Below are 15,723 nucleotides of genomic sequence, written 5' to 3'. Positions count from 1 at the left end.
TTTGTTTATCAGTATGATTTATGTAAAAATACAGAAAAGAAATGAAAGCCAAAATCTATATATTTTATTTAAAAATAAATCAAATATCTACTCTATTGTTACACAAAGTACAGTACGGTCAACAAGCCGTGGCCGCCCTAAAGTTAGCTGTATGGCTTTGCAGACAAGAATTTATAATTTTTCTTACTTATGATTATTTTCTTCAGGCCAAGACTAGTTGGCTCGTTGGTAATATGTGGAGGACTGTATCTAAATGGAGGTAAATATTTGTACAAACAACAATTAATACAGCAAGGAGAATGCTGAATAAGACGATTTCACAATCTGAAAACAAATAAATAAAGAATAAAATATCACAAAAAAAAAAAAAAAAAGATTAAAATTGTGTCCATTTACCTACCGATAAATATGATTGGTAAGAAATGACGATGTTAAAGCTTCGAATGACTACGTCCTTCTGTAAAATTGTTAAGTATTCTTTATTATCTATATCTATATCTATATATCTATATCTATATCTATATATATAATAAAACTGTAAAGAGGGTAAAATCTGTACATTGAAAATAAACTAAAAAAAACACTTCAGGGGGACTCAATACAACTAATAGAAGGTAAAAATATAATTTTTGGAATTCTTGTCTGTCTGTCTGTTGTGACTCTTTAACGCAAAAACTACAGGACGGATTTAAATGAAACTTCTTTTGTTGCATAGCTATTAGTCTTCGCCTACATATAGGCTATAATTTATTTTGATAGCCCGAATACCTGATGTGAAGCCCTAGCAGCCCGCCTAATCTATAAGAGATATCAATACAACGCTTTAGGAAAAGTTATTCAGTGTGATGAGCATTTTCTGTTCTGTTGACATAAAAAAAATGGATCTAATGTAAAACCCCAGTCACCCAGCTCAATTTTATAAGATATATGATGAGTCACCTTAAAATAAATTATTCTACGTAATAAACATTTGTTTTGACGTTTCTTGATACCATAATTATTATTTGAAATGGTTCAACACCAAATGATAGAAATTTAAGTAAATATATATAATTTAAATAAAAATAAAAAAAAAACCAAATACGGTAACATAATATATGTGTATTACAGAAAAAAATATTACATTCTTATAAATTTGAGGCCCGTTGTGGCGCAATGGCACAAGCACGCGACTATAAACACGACAAGTTCTGGGTTCGATTCCTACTCGAAGAAATGAAATATTTAATATTTTCATTACTTCACTCTGTAACGAGGCAAAAATAATTTTATAATATCAAAAAAATATACGAAAGGATCTTCTTATTTATAAAAATTAATCGCTGAATGTGTTGCTCAGCGCAAATCTCGAGAGCAGCTGAACCGATTTCGCTAATATTTTTTTTATAATATTCCTTGAAGTACAAGGATGGTTTTAACGAAGAGAAAACTTAAAAAAATTGCCAGAAAGGTTCTAAAAACAACACTTTTATATTCCCATACAAAAGATCCGTATTAATACTTAAAAGTCAATTTGGACTTTAATACCCTACTATAAAGTTTAAATGTTAGTAGCTGGATTCCTGAAAGGCAAAACAATTGAGTGACGTTAGTATCGTATAAATATTACAGCCCAAGATCCCAGAGCCGCACGACCGACGTCATTTTAGCAAAGCTGAAATTTTGAGGACTATTAGTTTTACATGTAGTTAAGACAGTATCCTTACTCGCACAATTAGTACATTTTTACAGTAACTTGAAAATGGGATCCTTTCAGAGGTAGCGAAAAATACCGATATATCCCTTTCTGGGAAAATGATGAAGCCATCGGATTGATCTGGTTGCTTATGAGGAGTCTTGAAATAGTCCGTAAATAATATATTTTAAATTTTAGATTTACTTTAATGTAATTTGCCCCAATTTTAAAGAACCTTTAGGACGTCTGGCATAAGTAAAGGTCCACGTGAAAGAATGTGAAATATACATTTTTTACTTTAAAACATATATAAAAATTCTCTTCCTTACTTAAGGGAGCGTTTTAAATTGACACTTCCAAGTGAAAGACCTGTACGCTCATGTGTAACTCTGAGAAAGCTTGAGTGCCCTATATTTAATACCTCTTTCTATGAAAAATCTTTCACAGTTCAAGCAGTGCGCTTATGGAACTTACTACCTAACTCTATAGAGTCGGGCAATCCATCTCTAAATACTTTCAAAATCAAATTAAAACAACATTTTCTCAATCTCAATTAGAATCTTTAGTAGTCGGTTTTTTTTTTATTAATTTTCTTTTTCTGTTTCAACTCTTTTATGTCATTGTATATATGTAGGTATAGTAATATTGGTTAAAATTATGTATATTTGTATGTAGGTTTATTATTATTATTAACATTATATTAAAATACCGCACCCGAATCATTTCTTTTACCATCCCCTACATTCAAGGGTTTCTGGTAGAGATCTCTATTAGAGATAAGTTATCCATTGTACACATTTTTTCTGTTGTCATAAGTTTTCTGTACTTTCTTTCTTGTGTGGTACATAAATATATGAATAAAAAAGAGACTTTCTACTTTAACGCAACTGGAAGTGTGCTTTAAGTTGGCACTATCTCTGAAGGTTTTTTAAGTTAGAGAGTATGCATACAGTCTTAAGTACATATTAGACTATCAATCCTCAAAATTTCAGCTTTGCTAAAATGATGTAGGTCTGGGGGTCCTGGGATCTCAGTCTATTAAAGTCAATATTTGTCAATATTTCTATGACAAGATGTCACTTGAAATGTAAACGTCTCATTGTGCGTCTATATTACTAAATCTAAAAGCCACAAATTTTATAAAATTAATAAAGTGTTGTGTATTTGTGACTTACTAAATATGCCTTCTATAAGGCGGTGGACAAATTTAGGCAGAAGAATCTAATCGTACTGCCCAGAACGTGAAGATCGCAATGAACGTGAGCACGATAGTTGACTGATAATGGTGCAAATTTGAATCGAGCTGCTTTTTGTTACGGTATATCAATTGATGCCAGCAGTGCCTACAGCTGTGTTGCTATTGGATCTATGAACTCAGCTTGCCAATATTGTAAGGTTATTGTAAAAACTCAGTTTGCCAATCAATTTGGTGGCGCAATGATTTTATTATAAGGAGGAGGATTGCCAGTGGTTCCACGTTCAATGCAAGCTGATGAACTGAATTCATGTTTAAAGTCCTCGAAATTGTGGAAACATGTCAAGGTATTACATTTAAGCAAGAATATGCGTCATGTTGCACAATGATCAATCTGCAGACATATTCTCTAAACAACTCATTGATATTGGTAATAGCAAACTTCCTATATATGCGCTGACTGGCTGCATTACCTTTCCTGATAGTTTTTGTCAGTTAACGTAATCAAAAGATGAACTCATTCATAAAGTGCTTCCAAATGTTGCCGAAATGTTGCTGATTATTTATTCCATAATTGGTTGAGCGAAAGAGCTTTACTGGCTGCCAAACACACTGATGTAAATGAATTAAATATAAATTTTGAAGATGGCATTCCTGGCAAAATAAGGACACATAAGTCAGTTGATACGGCAACTAATGAAGATGATGTCGTGAACTATCCACCGGAATTTTTAAATTCACTTGATTTGCCAGGATTGCCGCCTCACAACCTTCAATTAAAGCTTGAATGTGTAGTTATAATGTTGCGAAATATTAACCAACTGAAACTTTGTAACGGCACACGATTAGCGATAAAAAAATAATGAATAACGTAATAGAAGCAATCATATTGAAAGGAAAGTATAAAGGAGAAGACTTTTTGATGATGCGGGGCATCCCAATGATTTCGACTGACATACCATTCGAGTTTAAAAGACTACAGTTTCCAGTGCGGCTTGCTTTCACAATGACTATAAACAAATCCCAGGGGCAGTTATTAAGTGTTTGTGGTATTAATATAGAAAATTCATGTTTCTCGCATGGTTTGTTGTATGTTGTCTGTTCCCGTGTTGGAAAACCATCTGCTCTGTTTGTTTACGCGCCAGATAATCAAACAAAAAATAACGTGTATCATAAAGTACTACAATGAAAATGAAACTGAATTTAGAATAAGTAAAAATAAAATAAAATATAATAAGTAGGCATCATAATAAGATATCGGAAATTGTTATTTTTATTATAATTTTTAATGAATATTATAAGAATTAAAAATGATTTAAGTTTTTATTTTTTTTTATCTTACTAGCTGACTCGGTGTCGCGAATAGCAGAATACATATTAAAAAAAAATCGACTGTTAGGCGATACGAAGTTCGCGGGTCTGCTAGTTTGTTATAAAGTTGGAACAATGTCTTAACATTATGGTTCCTCTCCCTGCCCTGCTGTGTGCTTTTTAATTTAATTTAATTTAATTTATTTTTTTATATTTTAAAATGGTACAAAATATTAGGAAACCTAATATTTAAGAAAATTAAAACAAATATTTTATGTGTGGCACCAATAGATAATTTTACTATATCTTAGTCTTTAAGAAATATTTTTTTAGTATCACTTTATTCTGCATTTTGAAGATAAAGAAAACTAGAGATCTTTGATTGTTTTTCTATTTTCCAAACATTTAAAAAAAATACTTTTAAGTGGTGATTACATAAGCATACTGAATTTTCTGTAACTATTTATTATCATCATGTTAACCTTAGCGATGTTCCAAAGATCCGTATCCGCGGATGTGGACATTGAAAATCTGGATTCGTATCCGTTATTCACGGTTATATAAACGGTTTTAAAAGGTATATGTCTACTTAAATACCCAATGTATTTTACCATAATACTTCTTTTACAATTTACCTGTCCTTGCGCTATCCCTAAAATAATTGAAGTTCGCACTCTTCTTAACGTGTCGCCGGTACAATGGTGCCAGCCAGATGAAAATATAGCTGAAGGTATTAAAGCTGCCTGTAAATATTTCAATTACTGAATTTATTTAAATTATGACGTACAATATTTATAAATTAATTATTTACCTAAAATACCTAAATCATTTTCATTTCTCTGTTCCGGTAACGACAAAGGGGGACGATATGCTCTGCGATTCATGGTCCCTCGTCAATTTTGTGTAAAGTGAACGAAGTGTGAACACTAGGTTCCCTTGTTTCCTCTATTACCTATTATGAGCGTAGTGCGACCGTTTTTTTTTATTTCCCTCTTCAACGAACATAATATAAACAACACTGTCAACAAGTCGTGAAGTTAGGTTTTCTGAACTTATGTGCATTGTTTATTTGGGAAGAAAGTATGCAAAAGTAAGAAAAATTGTACAATCCTTCTAGAGTTAACTATAGGGCGGCCACGATTTGTTGACCGCACTGTAAATTTATTTAGAAATAAATATGCACCTCAACTGTTATATCTCCGGCGTTCCACATGATGAGACCAGTGCAAATGAGAACACAAATACTCGTAGTAGCAATAACCATAGCCGTCGTAAGTGTACGTTCCGAGTTCTAAAAAAATTGTTAATATAATTAGAATCACATTCGTTTCATATATAGCAGGGTAGCTAGAGAGAAGAGAGCGCTCAATACTTCGATAAAACATTTAAATTTTTCACGCCATTACTTAGATCCTTTTGCACTTGGACAGATGCAAAATTACCTACTTATTTTAATTTCTTTGTTCTGGCAAGACAAATGGTAGAATTGAGATTCTGCACTCAACAGTCAGTGTCCAGAATTTCAATAAGTTCTCTCTACCATGCTATATAATAAGGGAATATTTTTACTCACCATCATCTGTAACATTAAAAAAGAAAGAGCATAAACGCAAACCATCATCTGCCCACCGAACACGAAGCTACAGCTTAGTTGACATTGTGATGTACACCTTACATAAAATAATAAAAATAAAACACGTTAAAATAATTAGCGATGCGCGACTTATGCGCGGCTTCGCCTGCTTAAACGTTGTTTCTTCTGTTATAGCCAAATTATACATTTTTTTAAAATAAAGCTATATTATTATAAGATTTTATCTTAAACAAACAAACTTACCTCAGTACTTGAGAATGAAGCTTAATACCAACTTTAAGCGACTGTTCGTATTTTAATTGCTTTTCATGTGAGTCTATAGTTTCGTTATAGAATATATCATTTAAGCTATAAAAATATTTTTGCAAAATTTTAAACTGATGGCTTATTCCGACCGATATTATTATGGTCAAGACGATGCCAATCGATACCCTGGCCATGAAAGCCCACCAAACCAAGTAAAAGAACAACCGTGCGAAACTTGAGAAGACGCTAGTATCTTCACTATCAGGCCATGCTGTTACAACAGTGGTGAAAGACCCTTCTGTCAAACAATATGTGTATTATTATTAATCTTAAATTTCTTCTATATGATTACTTTATTTATACCAACAATTTATTAAATAAAAAAAATCCATACAAAATCTATTATATAACCCATGGACATAAACCATAATCTCTGGTCTTTTAAAACATTACGACCTTTTGCATCTAATTTTATTCAACTAAGTAACTGTTCATATCTATTAACATCATTAGTAAATATATATTTGTCTATACAATATACATACTGTACTTAAATACAAACCTGAGAAGATAACTTCCATAAAAGCATGGAAACCGTAAGATAGTAGCGCTGAGCTAGCACTCATCACATAAGCTATGGAGTAGTATGTAGCTCTCTTGATCATTTGCTTCTCAATTTCTGAATCATTATATACCGATTTCATGTCAATACTCAACATTATTAATAAACGTTTGATATTTTTTTTATAATACTGAGATCCTATATAATAACTTCCAAGGATACAATGTGTAGGCACAAAGAGGTAGAGATCAGAAAATTGCTTTTCAGTTAAATCACTTCTAGTGAATAATGCTCCCATTTCCATTAAGACAAATATAATCAAAGAAAACGTAATAATTTTATTAAAATATTTAGTAAATTTGTTATCGAATATGTTTTCTATCCACAAATTGTGTATACCGCAGAAACACCCTATTTTGTTTGCTATTGATATAAACTTAATTGTTTCGTTCGTTTCGTAAATCATTTTGCTATCTTTGATTTTATTATTTGATTAAAAATGAAGAGAAAGGTAAAAGGAGGATTTAAAATTTATTATATCATTCTATTTGCTACGGCGTTTCTTTTATATATATCTACCTAGGATAATGTAAATGAATGATAGCAAAGACGAATTTATTGTTGATTATTAATAATACCTGTTATTACCCACCCACAAGAGTGTGGTTAATTATATTATATATTATTACATAATAATTATGGGTTCGATCCCCATTCGAGGAAGTGAAATATTTATTTACGTTTATATTTCCATTTCTTCGCTCTGGTATCGATGCAAAAGCGCGGCGTTGAGTTTTGCCATTCAACACGCAATGCCTCTAGAATTCGGCAGAATGTGGGGAACGGAGTGTCTTAACACTAGGTTCCCTCTGCCTACCATCTGTGTGCGGGATACAACTTTATTATTATACGTATTTATTTAAACTTAGGCAATTCTATAACATTCAAGAATTTATAATATAAAAACCCTTAGAATACGTCCACATGGTTTTGTAATAAGCTTCTTTATATAATAATATAATAGATACTGCGTATTAATTTAAATTACTTATAATTAAAAGACGGCTATAGTGAAATTAACATCTATGGTGGATTAGTAAATCTATTATTTATAATGGTGACACAATTTATTGAGCTATTAGAATTTCAATGTTAATTCAATTTCAATTATCTCTCTTTGTATAAAATTAGAATTCCTATAATTTTCATCCTATAATTCTCTATAATTGTCGTAACTACGAAAATTATAGAGTATTATCAATAATATTAATACATTAAAAAATAACATATACCTTTATTTAAAAAAAAAAGCATATTAATTTTATTTACCGTGTAAATAAAATTAATATGCTTTGTGAAAACAATATTATGCTTATGTTTTTTTTATTCCTAAACGTTAATTTATTTAGTGATTAATCTGTGCTCATTACACATGTCAATGTCAAAAATCTTAAAAATATATTATCCTTATGTTCCTTGATATTATCTATTTATTTTTATATACTTTGGAGTTTATCACTTAAAGTAGTGACTATTATAATTAAAAGAAATACAAATAGAGTATAAACTTATAGGAAATATTTATGATTATAATATTTAAATAATAGTCATATTATTTATTTATTAGAAATAATGCGTCCGTATACTAAAAAACATTCACAATATCAATTAATTGAAGGTGTTCACGAACTGTGCAGATTGTGTATGGAAAAAACAAATAAATCTATTCCAATATTTACCGATTCACATAGCATTTGCGCCACCCTCACTATGAGGATTATGATGTGTGTCGGCTTAGAGGTACGCTCCTCTGCGAGATTCTGTGTTTTCAATAAAAACAAAACAAACTCAATACAAAACATTTTGATTTCTTTATTTTTGTTTCATTTTCACTAAAAAATTAACAAAAAAACTGCTTAAAGAAACTGAGCCTAAAAATAAGAAAACCTGAATATAAAAGTTTTTTTAATAATAGATAACCCGCGAAGAATGTCTACCCAACATTATTTGTACGCAGTGTCATGAAGCATTAAATAATTATTATGAATTCAAGAAGAAATGTATGCTCACATACCAGAAACTTAAATCTCATATGTTAGCTGTAAAACAGAAGGAGGCAAAGAAATCGTCAGATTTAAAAACAATGGAGTACAGTCATCAAATTATAACCATAGAAAATCTAGGTACTGCAATTCAATTTTAGCAATAAACTTTGTTTTGTGTAGCAATTTTTAATGATCTCTCTACAGAGATGCTAAAATTATAAACAATCAAAAATAATAAAAATGTATGGGTCCCTGGAAGGTGCATATTTCCATGGGGAGGGGAGGTCCTGCTATGTTTGAAATTTATCTTATCTTTTCTAAAAATAATTTTCTTTTCTTAATATGTAATAATACTTTAAAAATATAAACAATTTAGGTACTTTTGAGGAGGCTGCACAAGTGCCAGTGCTTGGAAACCATCCATTACAAATTGACTTAGATAACATAACTAATATAGCTCTTAGTGAAGATATAATTTTGGAGGAACCAATAACAGGATATTTACCCAAACAGGTTATTATTTATTAATCTATTCTAATTTTATAACAAAAGTTAGAAGAAAAATTCTAATTTTACTATTATCCAATTTTATAATCATAAAAAAAATTATACATTACTACTCTAATATAAATGAAATATTCTTTGGTAGTTGATGACTAAAAATGTTGATTAATTCCATATTATTTTGAAATTAACAAAAATTTGTATTGACACTGGTAAAATTAGACAATTTTATTTTTACATTCTTATCCCACATATTACATTTACATTTTAGCACATTACTTAGACAAGTAATGTGCTAAGAATGTAATAAGTGTGTACTCACTCCCAAGCTAGATTGCTTGACATCATATCACTTCGAGAACTTTTTTATTTTTCTACTCTCTTAAGATAAACACAACATTGAATTCCTCTACTCACCACATACTTTGGGCAAAAGTGGATTTTTAGAATGGTAATCTTTGCATAGCCTGCTATATATGGGTGAAGTACAAAAATATAATAGAGCTGATGCAATGTGTGAGTTTCTATATTCCTAAATCTATTTATTAGTATTTTTTTTTGTTTAGCTTCAAGTTATCAATCCTTCACATAGCAGCAAGGGGAACTTAATATTTGACCACTTTGTTCTCCATTAAGATAATCGCTTTCCCACGTTCATTGGAGGAGGCATTGCATATTCAGTGGCAGAACTCAACACCGCGCCTTACTTCATTGCCTCCAAAACGAAAAAATGAAAATATTTAAACAAATTCCCACAAAACAGGTGTACTGGAAAGACTACACACTGGGTCCTTTTTTTCTAGGATGATATACCTGAAGAAAGAATACCGTCACCACCCCCACCCCCACCACCTACGCCCCCACCACCGTCAGACATGCCGGAGTTTCTATCAACATTACTGTTAGAATTACGCATATTAAAGAAAAATGGAGATGAAAATATTCTACAAGATCCTAGTTTAAGGACTGTGGAGATTGAAGCTGATGAAACAGTATTTACTTTACAGATACTTGAGATAGAAGAGGTAAGTTATAAAAATATAAATTATATTATAATAAATAATATTGTCTTATATTTATTTATTATTTGTGTTGGGTTCAATACAAAAAAAATGCTTAATTCAAACCTACAGTTCCCAAATATAGTGTGATCAACTAAACAAAATTACTATCCATCACTTATATGCATAATAATTTCAACTTGCAGGAACAACCATTTGTCATAGATCCAGTGCCAAAAAGAAGTGTAATTGTACAACATGTGACTGGGGAAAATTCAAAATCTGAACTCATACATTCAGATATTGTTGAGGAGTAAGTTATTATTTGGCGTCGCCCGTTTAAACCTCACGATTATTTATTTATTTTTTCAGCTTCTCGCTGTATCCCGGTTGTAGCAGCGTAGGCAGAGGGAACGCCATTTTCCGTGGGCGTGTTGAGTTGTTGCCACAGCTAGGAAATGAAAATGTTCAGTGCAGTTCTTAATTTATGGCACTTTGAGCATGCCAGTTGAAATGAAAATGTTTATAAATAATAATTAATCCCCTAAAGTGGGAATTGATCCCACGACCGTCACGTTTACGTTGTTTACGCTGCTGCGCCACGACGGCATCTTATTATTATCTACTTAGTAATCTGAATTGCTTTCGTTTGCTAAGTGCATTAATACATTAAAAGCTCAAGTTTCAACTAATTCAATAATGCAGTTTCTTTTGTAGGAATTGTTTTAGTTTCTACTACATTGATAAATGATCCCAAATGTAGAGTTTTTCATATACCTTATATATATATAGACCGATTACAATTTTATTGTATGTTTAAATGTTTTAAATGCTATGGTACAGTGTCTGACTGTAAACGCGGTGGTTGTGCGTTCAATCCTGTTAAGGATTTATTTTGGGGATAGTTGTCCCGACCTGCGCGCCGTGCCACAAGGTTGTCTTGGAATCTGTCTTGTATTACATTACATCTAATTTGCCACAAAATCCTAAAGTAACAATTGCTACCTTTGCTAATTAACTGCTTTTTTAACTTCAAACAAATGTCCGATTGAAGCTTCTAGGATTCTTCAGAATAGCCTTGAAAGCATGAAGGAATGGCTGGCAAAATAAAGAGTGGCTGCAAATGTAGCCAAATCAGTACATGTGTCATTTACCTTAAGCAAGGAAAACACTAAATGATATACAACTCGCACACCAAGACTAATTTACGAGACGAGATTAATTTAAAATACAAATAAAATATAAATTAAAACCATAAAAAATGCCTAATAAACAAGGCTAGACAGCTAACAATCCCTGAAAGCATACACTACCTCAAGAATGCAAAAGACCTCGTCGACCAGGACAGTCATCATAAAGATTGACTACATAAAAGAGTACTCCATTGGAAGTATCATTTAACTGACACCTTCAAGCCTGTTGCTTTCTAGTCATCTGCTCATAGCTACAAAAATTTACATTGTAATTATTTACAATGTCAGTAAATATTGTTGTGAAAAATTATGTGTAATTAGTTGGTTGCGGTAAACGCAAGAGACAATCAAATTTCCACACGTTCTTAACATATATAACTGTCTCCCCTCAGCGGGCGGCCGCGCTGTGCGCAGTGCGGCAAGACGTTCGCTTCGGCGGGCGCGCTGCGGCGCCACGCGCGCACGCACTCGGGCGAGCGCCCCTATGCCTGCGCGCGCTGCGGGCGCGCTTTCGCGCAGCGCGAGGTGCTGCGCCGGCACGAGCTCGTGCACAGCGGTAGGTACTCGCGCAGAGCAGGGGAACCTTTCACACATCGCCGCCTATTGGAGGCATTCATCGCGCTTTACCTCGTTAGCAGAATGAGAAAATCAAAATATTAAATATTTTATTCTTGCAAGTGGGAATCGAACCAGCAACCGTCGCATTTGCAGACACAAGCTTGTGTCCCTGTGCCACGATGGTCTCAAATAATATAAAGTAAGTAAGATTAGATTTTTTACGCCGTTTGGCAAACAATATTTAATGAATAAAATATTATATTAAATTCTTATTGTCTATTTAATTGTCTTTACAGAGGAGCGTCCACATAAGTGCAGCACGTGCCCGAAGAGCTTCACGCAGCGCAACGCACTCGAGGCGCACTTACGCTCGCACGCGGCGCCGAACGCGCGCGCGCTCGCTCTGCACGCCTGCGCGCGCTGCCCCAAGGTGTTTCTGCACGCCTCCGGTACGTACTGCCTGTCGGTGTACCTGACGTGTTGGGCATTCATTTTTTCTGTAAAAAATTGTAATTTCATCAAATTTGTTTAATTTTATTTTCCTTAAAAGAGACGGGCATTAAATCATTTAATTATATTTTGGCTAAGATGCTTTTTACACATATTTTTTACTCCACGCTGTACATAGCAGGATAAGCAGAAGCAACCTGGGAACATAATGTCAAGTCACTCTGTTCTACATATTTCACATATTTTTTTCACACACACCCACACATTTTTTACATCTGCGATCAATATCATTATATTACTTAAACAAAAAATTATATTGCATTCTCAATTCCCCATCTATTTCTTAATTTACAATGGACAAAGTGGAAACCCTTTCACTCTTTCCACAGTAACTGGAGAAGCTAACCCCCAAACCCCGAACAATTGCTTAATCGTTCATAACCTTTGAATGTTATACAAGTATAAACCAAATCAATACAACACCACGTTGTATCGGTAGCCGCGGTCATTTAATCTTTCGTTCTTTAATGTTCTTTCGCCCCCGAAACTTGTTTTACGCAAAAAAAATGAAAATTACTATTTTAATAAATTATGAAAAAATCATTATGGATTTTTATTAGGTCTCAGCCGCCACATGATGATGCACAATGGACGAGTGTTCGCTTGTGGCGCATGCCAGCGCCGCTTCAGCGACCAGAGCTCGCTGCTGCGACACCTGCGCCTACAGCACCAACCCACCGTTACCGTGGCCTCTGCTATTGTGGCCTCTGCCACCGTCGCTTCTGCCACTGCCACCACTGCTACTGTGACCTCTGCCGTCGGACCTGCGCATGACGTCGTCTCGTAATTGTATATAACGTCATAATACTGTTGTGTTTTAAGAATATATTCATTTTATTAATTTAATATTTATATTATAATATTTACTTGTCACATAAGATTTCAAGCTACAGAATTTGATACTGTGATGTTGTAATATTCTTAGCAGCTTTTGGGAGGTCTTACGAAATTATACAGAGCCACCATCACTGTGGTCACTGCCATAGCAACCTCTGCCTTTGCCACTGTTGTCACACCACAGTAATGCTCGCGCAAGACATGTCTACTGGCCTGGCTTACGTGGCCTGTGATGTCATAGCTCTTTTTGTATACTATATGTGTACATTGTACTATAATAAGCGTGACCTCCGTCATCTCACCTACGTAAGACATCGCTGATGATGTCATAGCCTGTTGTATATAAATAAATAATATATTCATTAGTAGTTAATTGGCCCCCAGCCTGATCGACGACCACAAGCCCCTCGGCTTCGATTCTCGCATGAGATGCCCTCGTCGCCGACATCATCTCAAGCACGCACCTAGTGTTCAGTCTTTCTCAAGTACCGAGTACCCTATTCTCTAACCACACGGTGATTCTGTAAGGGTCAATAGGGCAAACAGCATTAACCTCATGTTCGAAAAAAAAAGTTCATTGATATTGTATATTAAACTTTTAAATATGTATTGTCATATAGCTTATATTTGTGTCCTACTTGTATAATAAAGAGTCGCGATTGCGATAGTGTAGTAAAAACTGATGAGTCACTCCGTTTTCCATTCTTATTGTAGCTTCTAATTATTTATACACTGTTGTAGATGAAATTTGTGATGAAAATGTATGTATGCAGCTGTGTATTGGTAATTACTTTTTTGTGATATAAATGTGAAAATATGAAATAGATAGGGCCAAAGGAAACTGAAACGATTCCATACATTTTTGGGCCCAGAATGTAAAGAGATGAAAATGGTATGGTTTAATATGTTCAGGGTCATTATTTCTTCCCTGAAAATTCTATAAATTTTGTCTATCTGATAGCGATAGATGACTGTCAGTATTAAATTTTCAAATAAATTATAAACTGTACGGTCGATCCCATCGTCATTCTTTAAGTAAAATAAATATTTAGTATCTGCTTTCTCTCGATAGATGATTTATTGATTTGATGATTAGATTCTCTAGCTAAATCGCGCTATCGTTTTGCTTGTTTTAATGTATAAAGCTTTCCGAGGCTCCAGGCGATTTTGATCGCGACATATACAGTCGGTTTCTAGTTATTAAGGAAGAACAATTGATACACTGGCTCTGCTTGTCGAGTCTTCTTCGTGGCTATTACCTCGTTCCATGTATTTGACATTCTGAGAATTCAACAAGAAGTCCAAGTAGCGTTGCCAACTATCAATAGTTTTAATATAAAAAAGCCCATGCGAGACCGTATTGATTGAATAGCTATATCGAAACTATCGATAGTTCGAAAGGGTACAATACTATCGGACAATGCAATACTATCGATAGTATCGATACTTTTCTGACTGGGAGATACGATACTGTCGATAGTATTGCATTGTCCGATAGTATTGTACCCTTTTGAACTATCGATAGTCTTTCTATCGGAAAACTATCGATAGAATATCGATAGCCTATCGATAGTCCACTATCGATTGGCAATACTAAGTACAAGTTCTCAATAACGGTTAAGGATCTAAAACTTATTATACTTATACTTTCATTTTTATCCACTTTTAGTATGTCAATTAATAATTATTTGCTATTCTACAAATGAAAAAAATTACAAATTTTTAGACCACATCTCAACTCTTTACATTTTAGCCTAAATGTTTCAGTCTCCTTTGATAATTAGATGAAATTTATGATCATCTTATTCTCATTAATTGAAAATAAAAACAATGAATGAATTTACTAAGTTACTTAGAAATTAAATCAGCTTCACGCTTTATCCCGCACACAGAAGAGTAGGCAGAGGGAACCTAGTGTTAAGACATTCCGTTCCTCACTTTCCGACGAATTCTGGAGGCACTGCGTGTTGAGTGGCGGAACTAAAGCCGCTCTTTGCCTCGACACCAGAGCGAAGAAATGAAAATATAAATGTAAATAAATATTTCATTTCCTCGAGTGGGGATGGAACACACAACCGTCGCGTTACAGTCACACCCTTGTGCCACTGCGCCACGACGGCCTCAAGTAAGTTACTTAGTAGATTTTAAATATTTGTATATATCTATAATATATTACTGTTTCTTGTACATAATATAAAACTAAAATGGCGCTAGTAGGTATAGCGTCGCTTTTTACTGATCATGTAATATTAAAGCGGACTGTATTAAAATTATATAGAAAATTAATTAATAATTAACCATTATGATTTTTTTTTTCAACGTGATTTTTTTTATTTTAATTAATATAGTTAAAAACGATAGTAATATGTGAATAAACAAGGACATTTCTATTCTTATCAAATCTGTATGATAAATAATTTTAAGTTCCTATCATATTTAATTAAGTAAATTAAGAAAATATATGTAAATAAAGTTCTTTTACTCTTCATTCA

The 15,723-nt window shown here is 33.2% G+C and overlaps 3 protein-coding genes across 4 annotated transcripts; 1 reads left to right on the top strand and 2 right to left on the bottom strand.

Moving 5' to 3' along the window:
• Nucleotides 1–53: 53 nt before the first annotated feature.
• LOC146538434 (uncharacterized) lies at nucleotides 54–5,916 on the bottom strand. The gene is made up of 5 exons (XM_085186453.1): nucleotides 5,755–5,916; nucleotides 5,365–5,472; nucleotides 4,817–4,924; nucleotides 401–457; nucleotides 54–324 (listed from the first exon to the last, which is right to left on the bottom strand). Exons 1-5 carry the CDS (start codon nucleotides 5,800–5,802, stop codon nucleotides 283–285), a joined length of 363 nt encoding a protein of 120 aa, XP_085042579.1. The 5' UTR covers nucleotides 5,803–5,916; the 3' UTR covers nucleotides 54–282.
• Nucleotides 5,917–6,003: 87 nt separating this feature from the next.
• On the bottom strand, nucleotides 6,004–7,572 carry LOC146538433 (uncharacterized). Its single transcript, XM_085187052.1, has 2 exons — nucleotides 6,584–7,572; nucleotides 6,004–6,328 (listed from the first exon to the last, which is right to left on the bottom strand). Exons 1-2 carry the CDS (start codon nucleotides 7,047–7,049, stop codon nucleotides 6,015–6,017), a joined length of 780 nt encoding a protein of 259 aa, XP_085043178.1. The 5' UTR covers nucleotides 7,050–7,572; the 3' UTR covers nucleotides 6,004–6,014.
• A 445-nt stretch (nucleotides 7,573–8,017) lies between these two features.
• On the top strand, nucleotides 8,018–15,723 carry LOC146538432 (uncharacterized). 2 transcript variants are annotated; one of them, XM_085186449.1, is made up of 8 exons: nucleotides 8,018–8,383; nucleotides 8,601–8,766; nucleotides 9,005–9,141; nucleotides 9,936–10,157; nucleotides 10,340–10,446; nucleotides 11,719–11,882; nucleotides 12,181–12,333; nucleotides 12,955–15,723. In XM_085186449.1, exons 1-8 carry the CDS (start codon nucleotides 8,216–8,218, stop codon nucleotides 13,179–13,181), a joined length of 1,344 nt encoding a protein of 447 aa, XP_085042575.1. In that variant the 5' UTR covers nucleotides 8,018–8,215; the 3' UTR covers nucleotides 13,182–15,723. The 2 variants fall into 2 exon arrangements, with proteins under 2 accessions (XP_085042575.1, XP_085042574.1); XM_085186448.1 differs by having other exon boundaries at nucleotides 8,019–8,383; nucleotides 8,559–8,766.

Source organism: Heliconius melpomene, chromosome 6, assembly GCF_056956725.1.
Source record: "Heliconius melpomene rosina isolate 202511_hmr_F chromosome 6, ASM5695672v1, whole genome shotgun sequence".
Taxonomy (NCBI): domain Eukaryota; kingdom Metazoa; phylum Arthropoda; class Insecta; order Lepidoptera; family Nymphalidae; genus Heliconius; species Heliconius melpomene.
Note: the sequence above shows the minus strand (reverse complement) of the source record. Positions and strands in the feature narration are given on the sequence as shown.

Excerpts from the sequence above, each read along its gene's own strand:
- LOC146538433 (XM_085187052.1), bottom strand. The coding sequence starts at position 7,049 with ATGATTTACGAAACGAACGAAACAATTAAGTTTATATCAATAGCAAAC. Across the intron at positions 6,329-6,583 it reads TATGGAAGTTATCTTCTCAG|GTTTGACAGAAGGGTCTTTC; the intron begins GTTTGTATTTAA and ends AATACACATATT.
- LOC146538432 (XM_085186448.1), top strand. The coding sequence starts at position 8,216 with ATGCGTCCGTATACTAAAAAACATTCACAATATCAATTAATTGAAGGT. Across the intron at positions 9,142-9,935 it reads CAGGATATTTACCCAAACAG|GATGATATACCTGAAGAAAG; the intron begins GTTATTATTTAT and ends CTTTTTTTCTAG. Across the intron at positions 10,447-11,718 it reads CATTCAGATATTGTTGAGGA|CGGGCGGCCGCGCTGTGCGC; the intron begins GTAAGTTATTAT and ends GTCTCCCCTCAG.
- LOC146538434 (XM_085186453.1), bottom strand. The coding sequence starts at position 5,802 with ATGATGGTTTGCGTTTATGCTCTTTCTTTTTTAATGTTACAGATGATG. Across the intron at positions 4,925-5,364 it reads CCGGAGATATAACAGTTGAG|GCAGCTTTAATACCTTCAGC; the intron begins GTGCATATTTAT and ends AAATATTTACAG. Across the intron at positions 458-4,816 it reads TAGGGATAGCGCAAGGACAG|AAGGACGTAGTCATTCGAAG; the intron begins GTAAATTGTAAA and ends ACAATTTTACAG.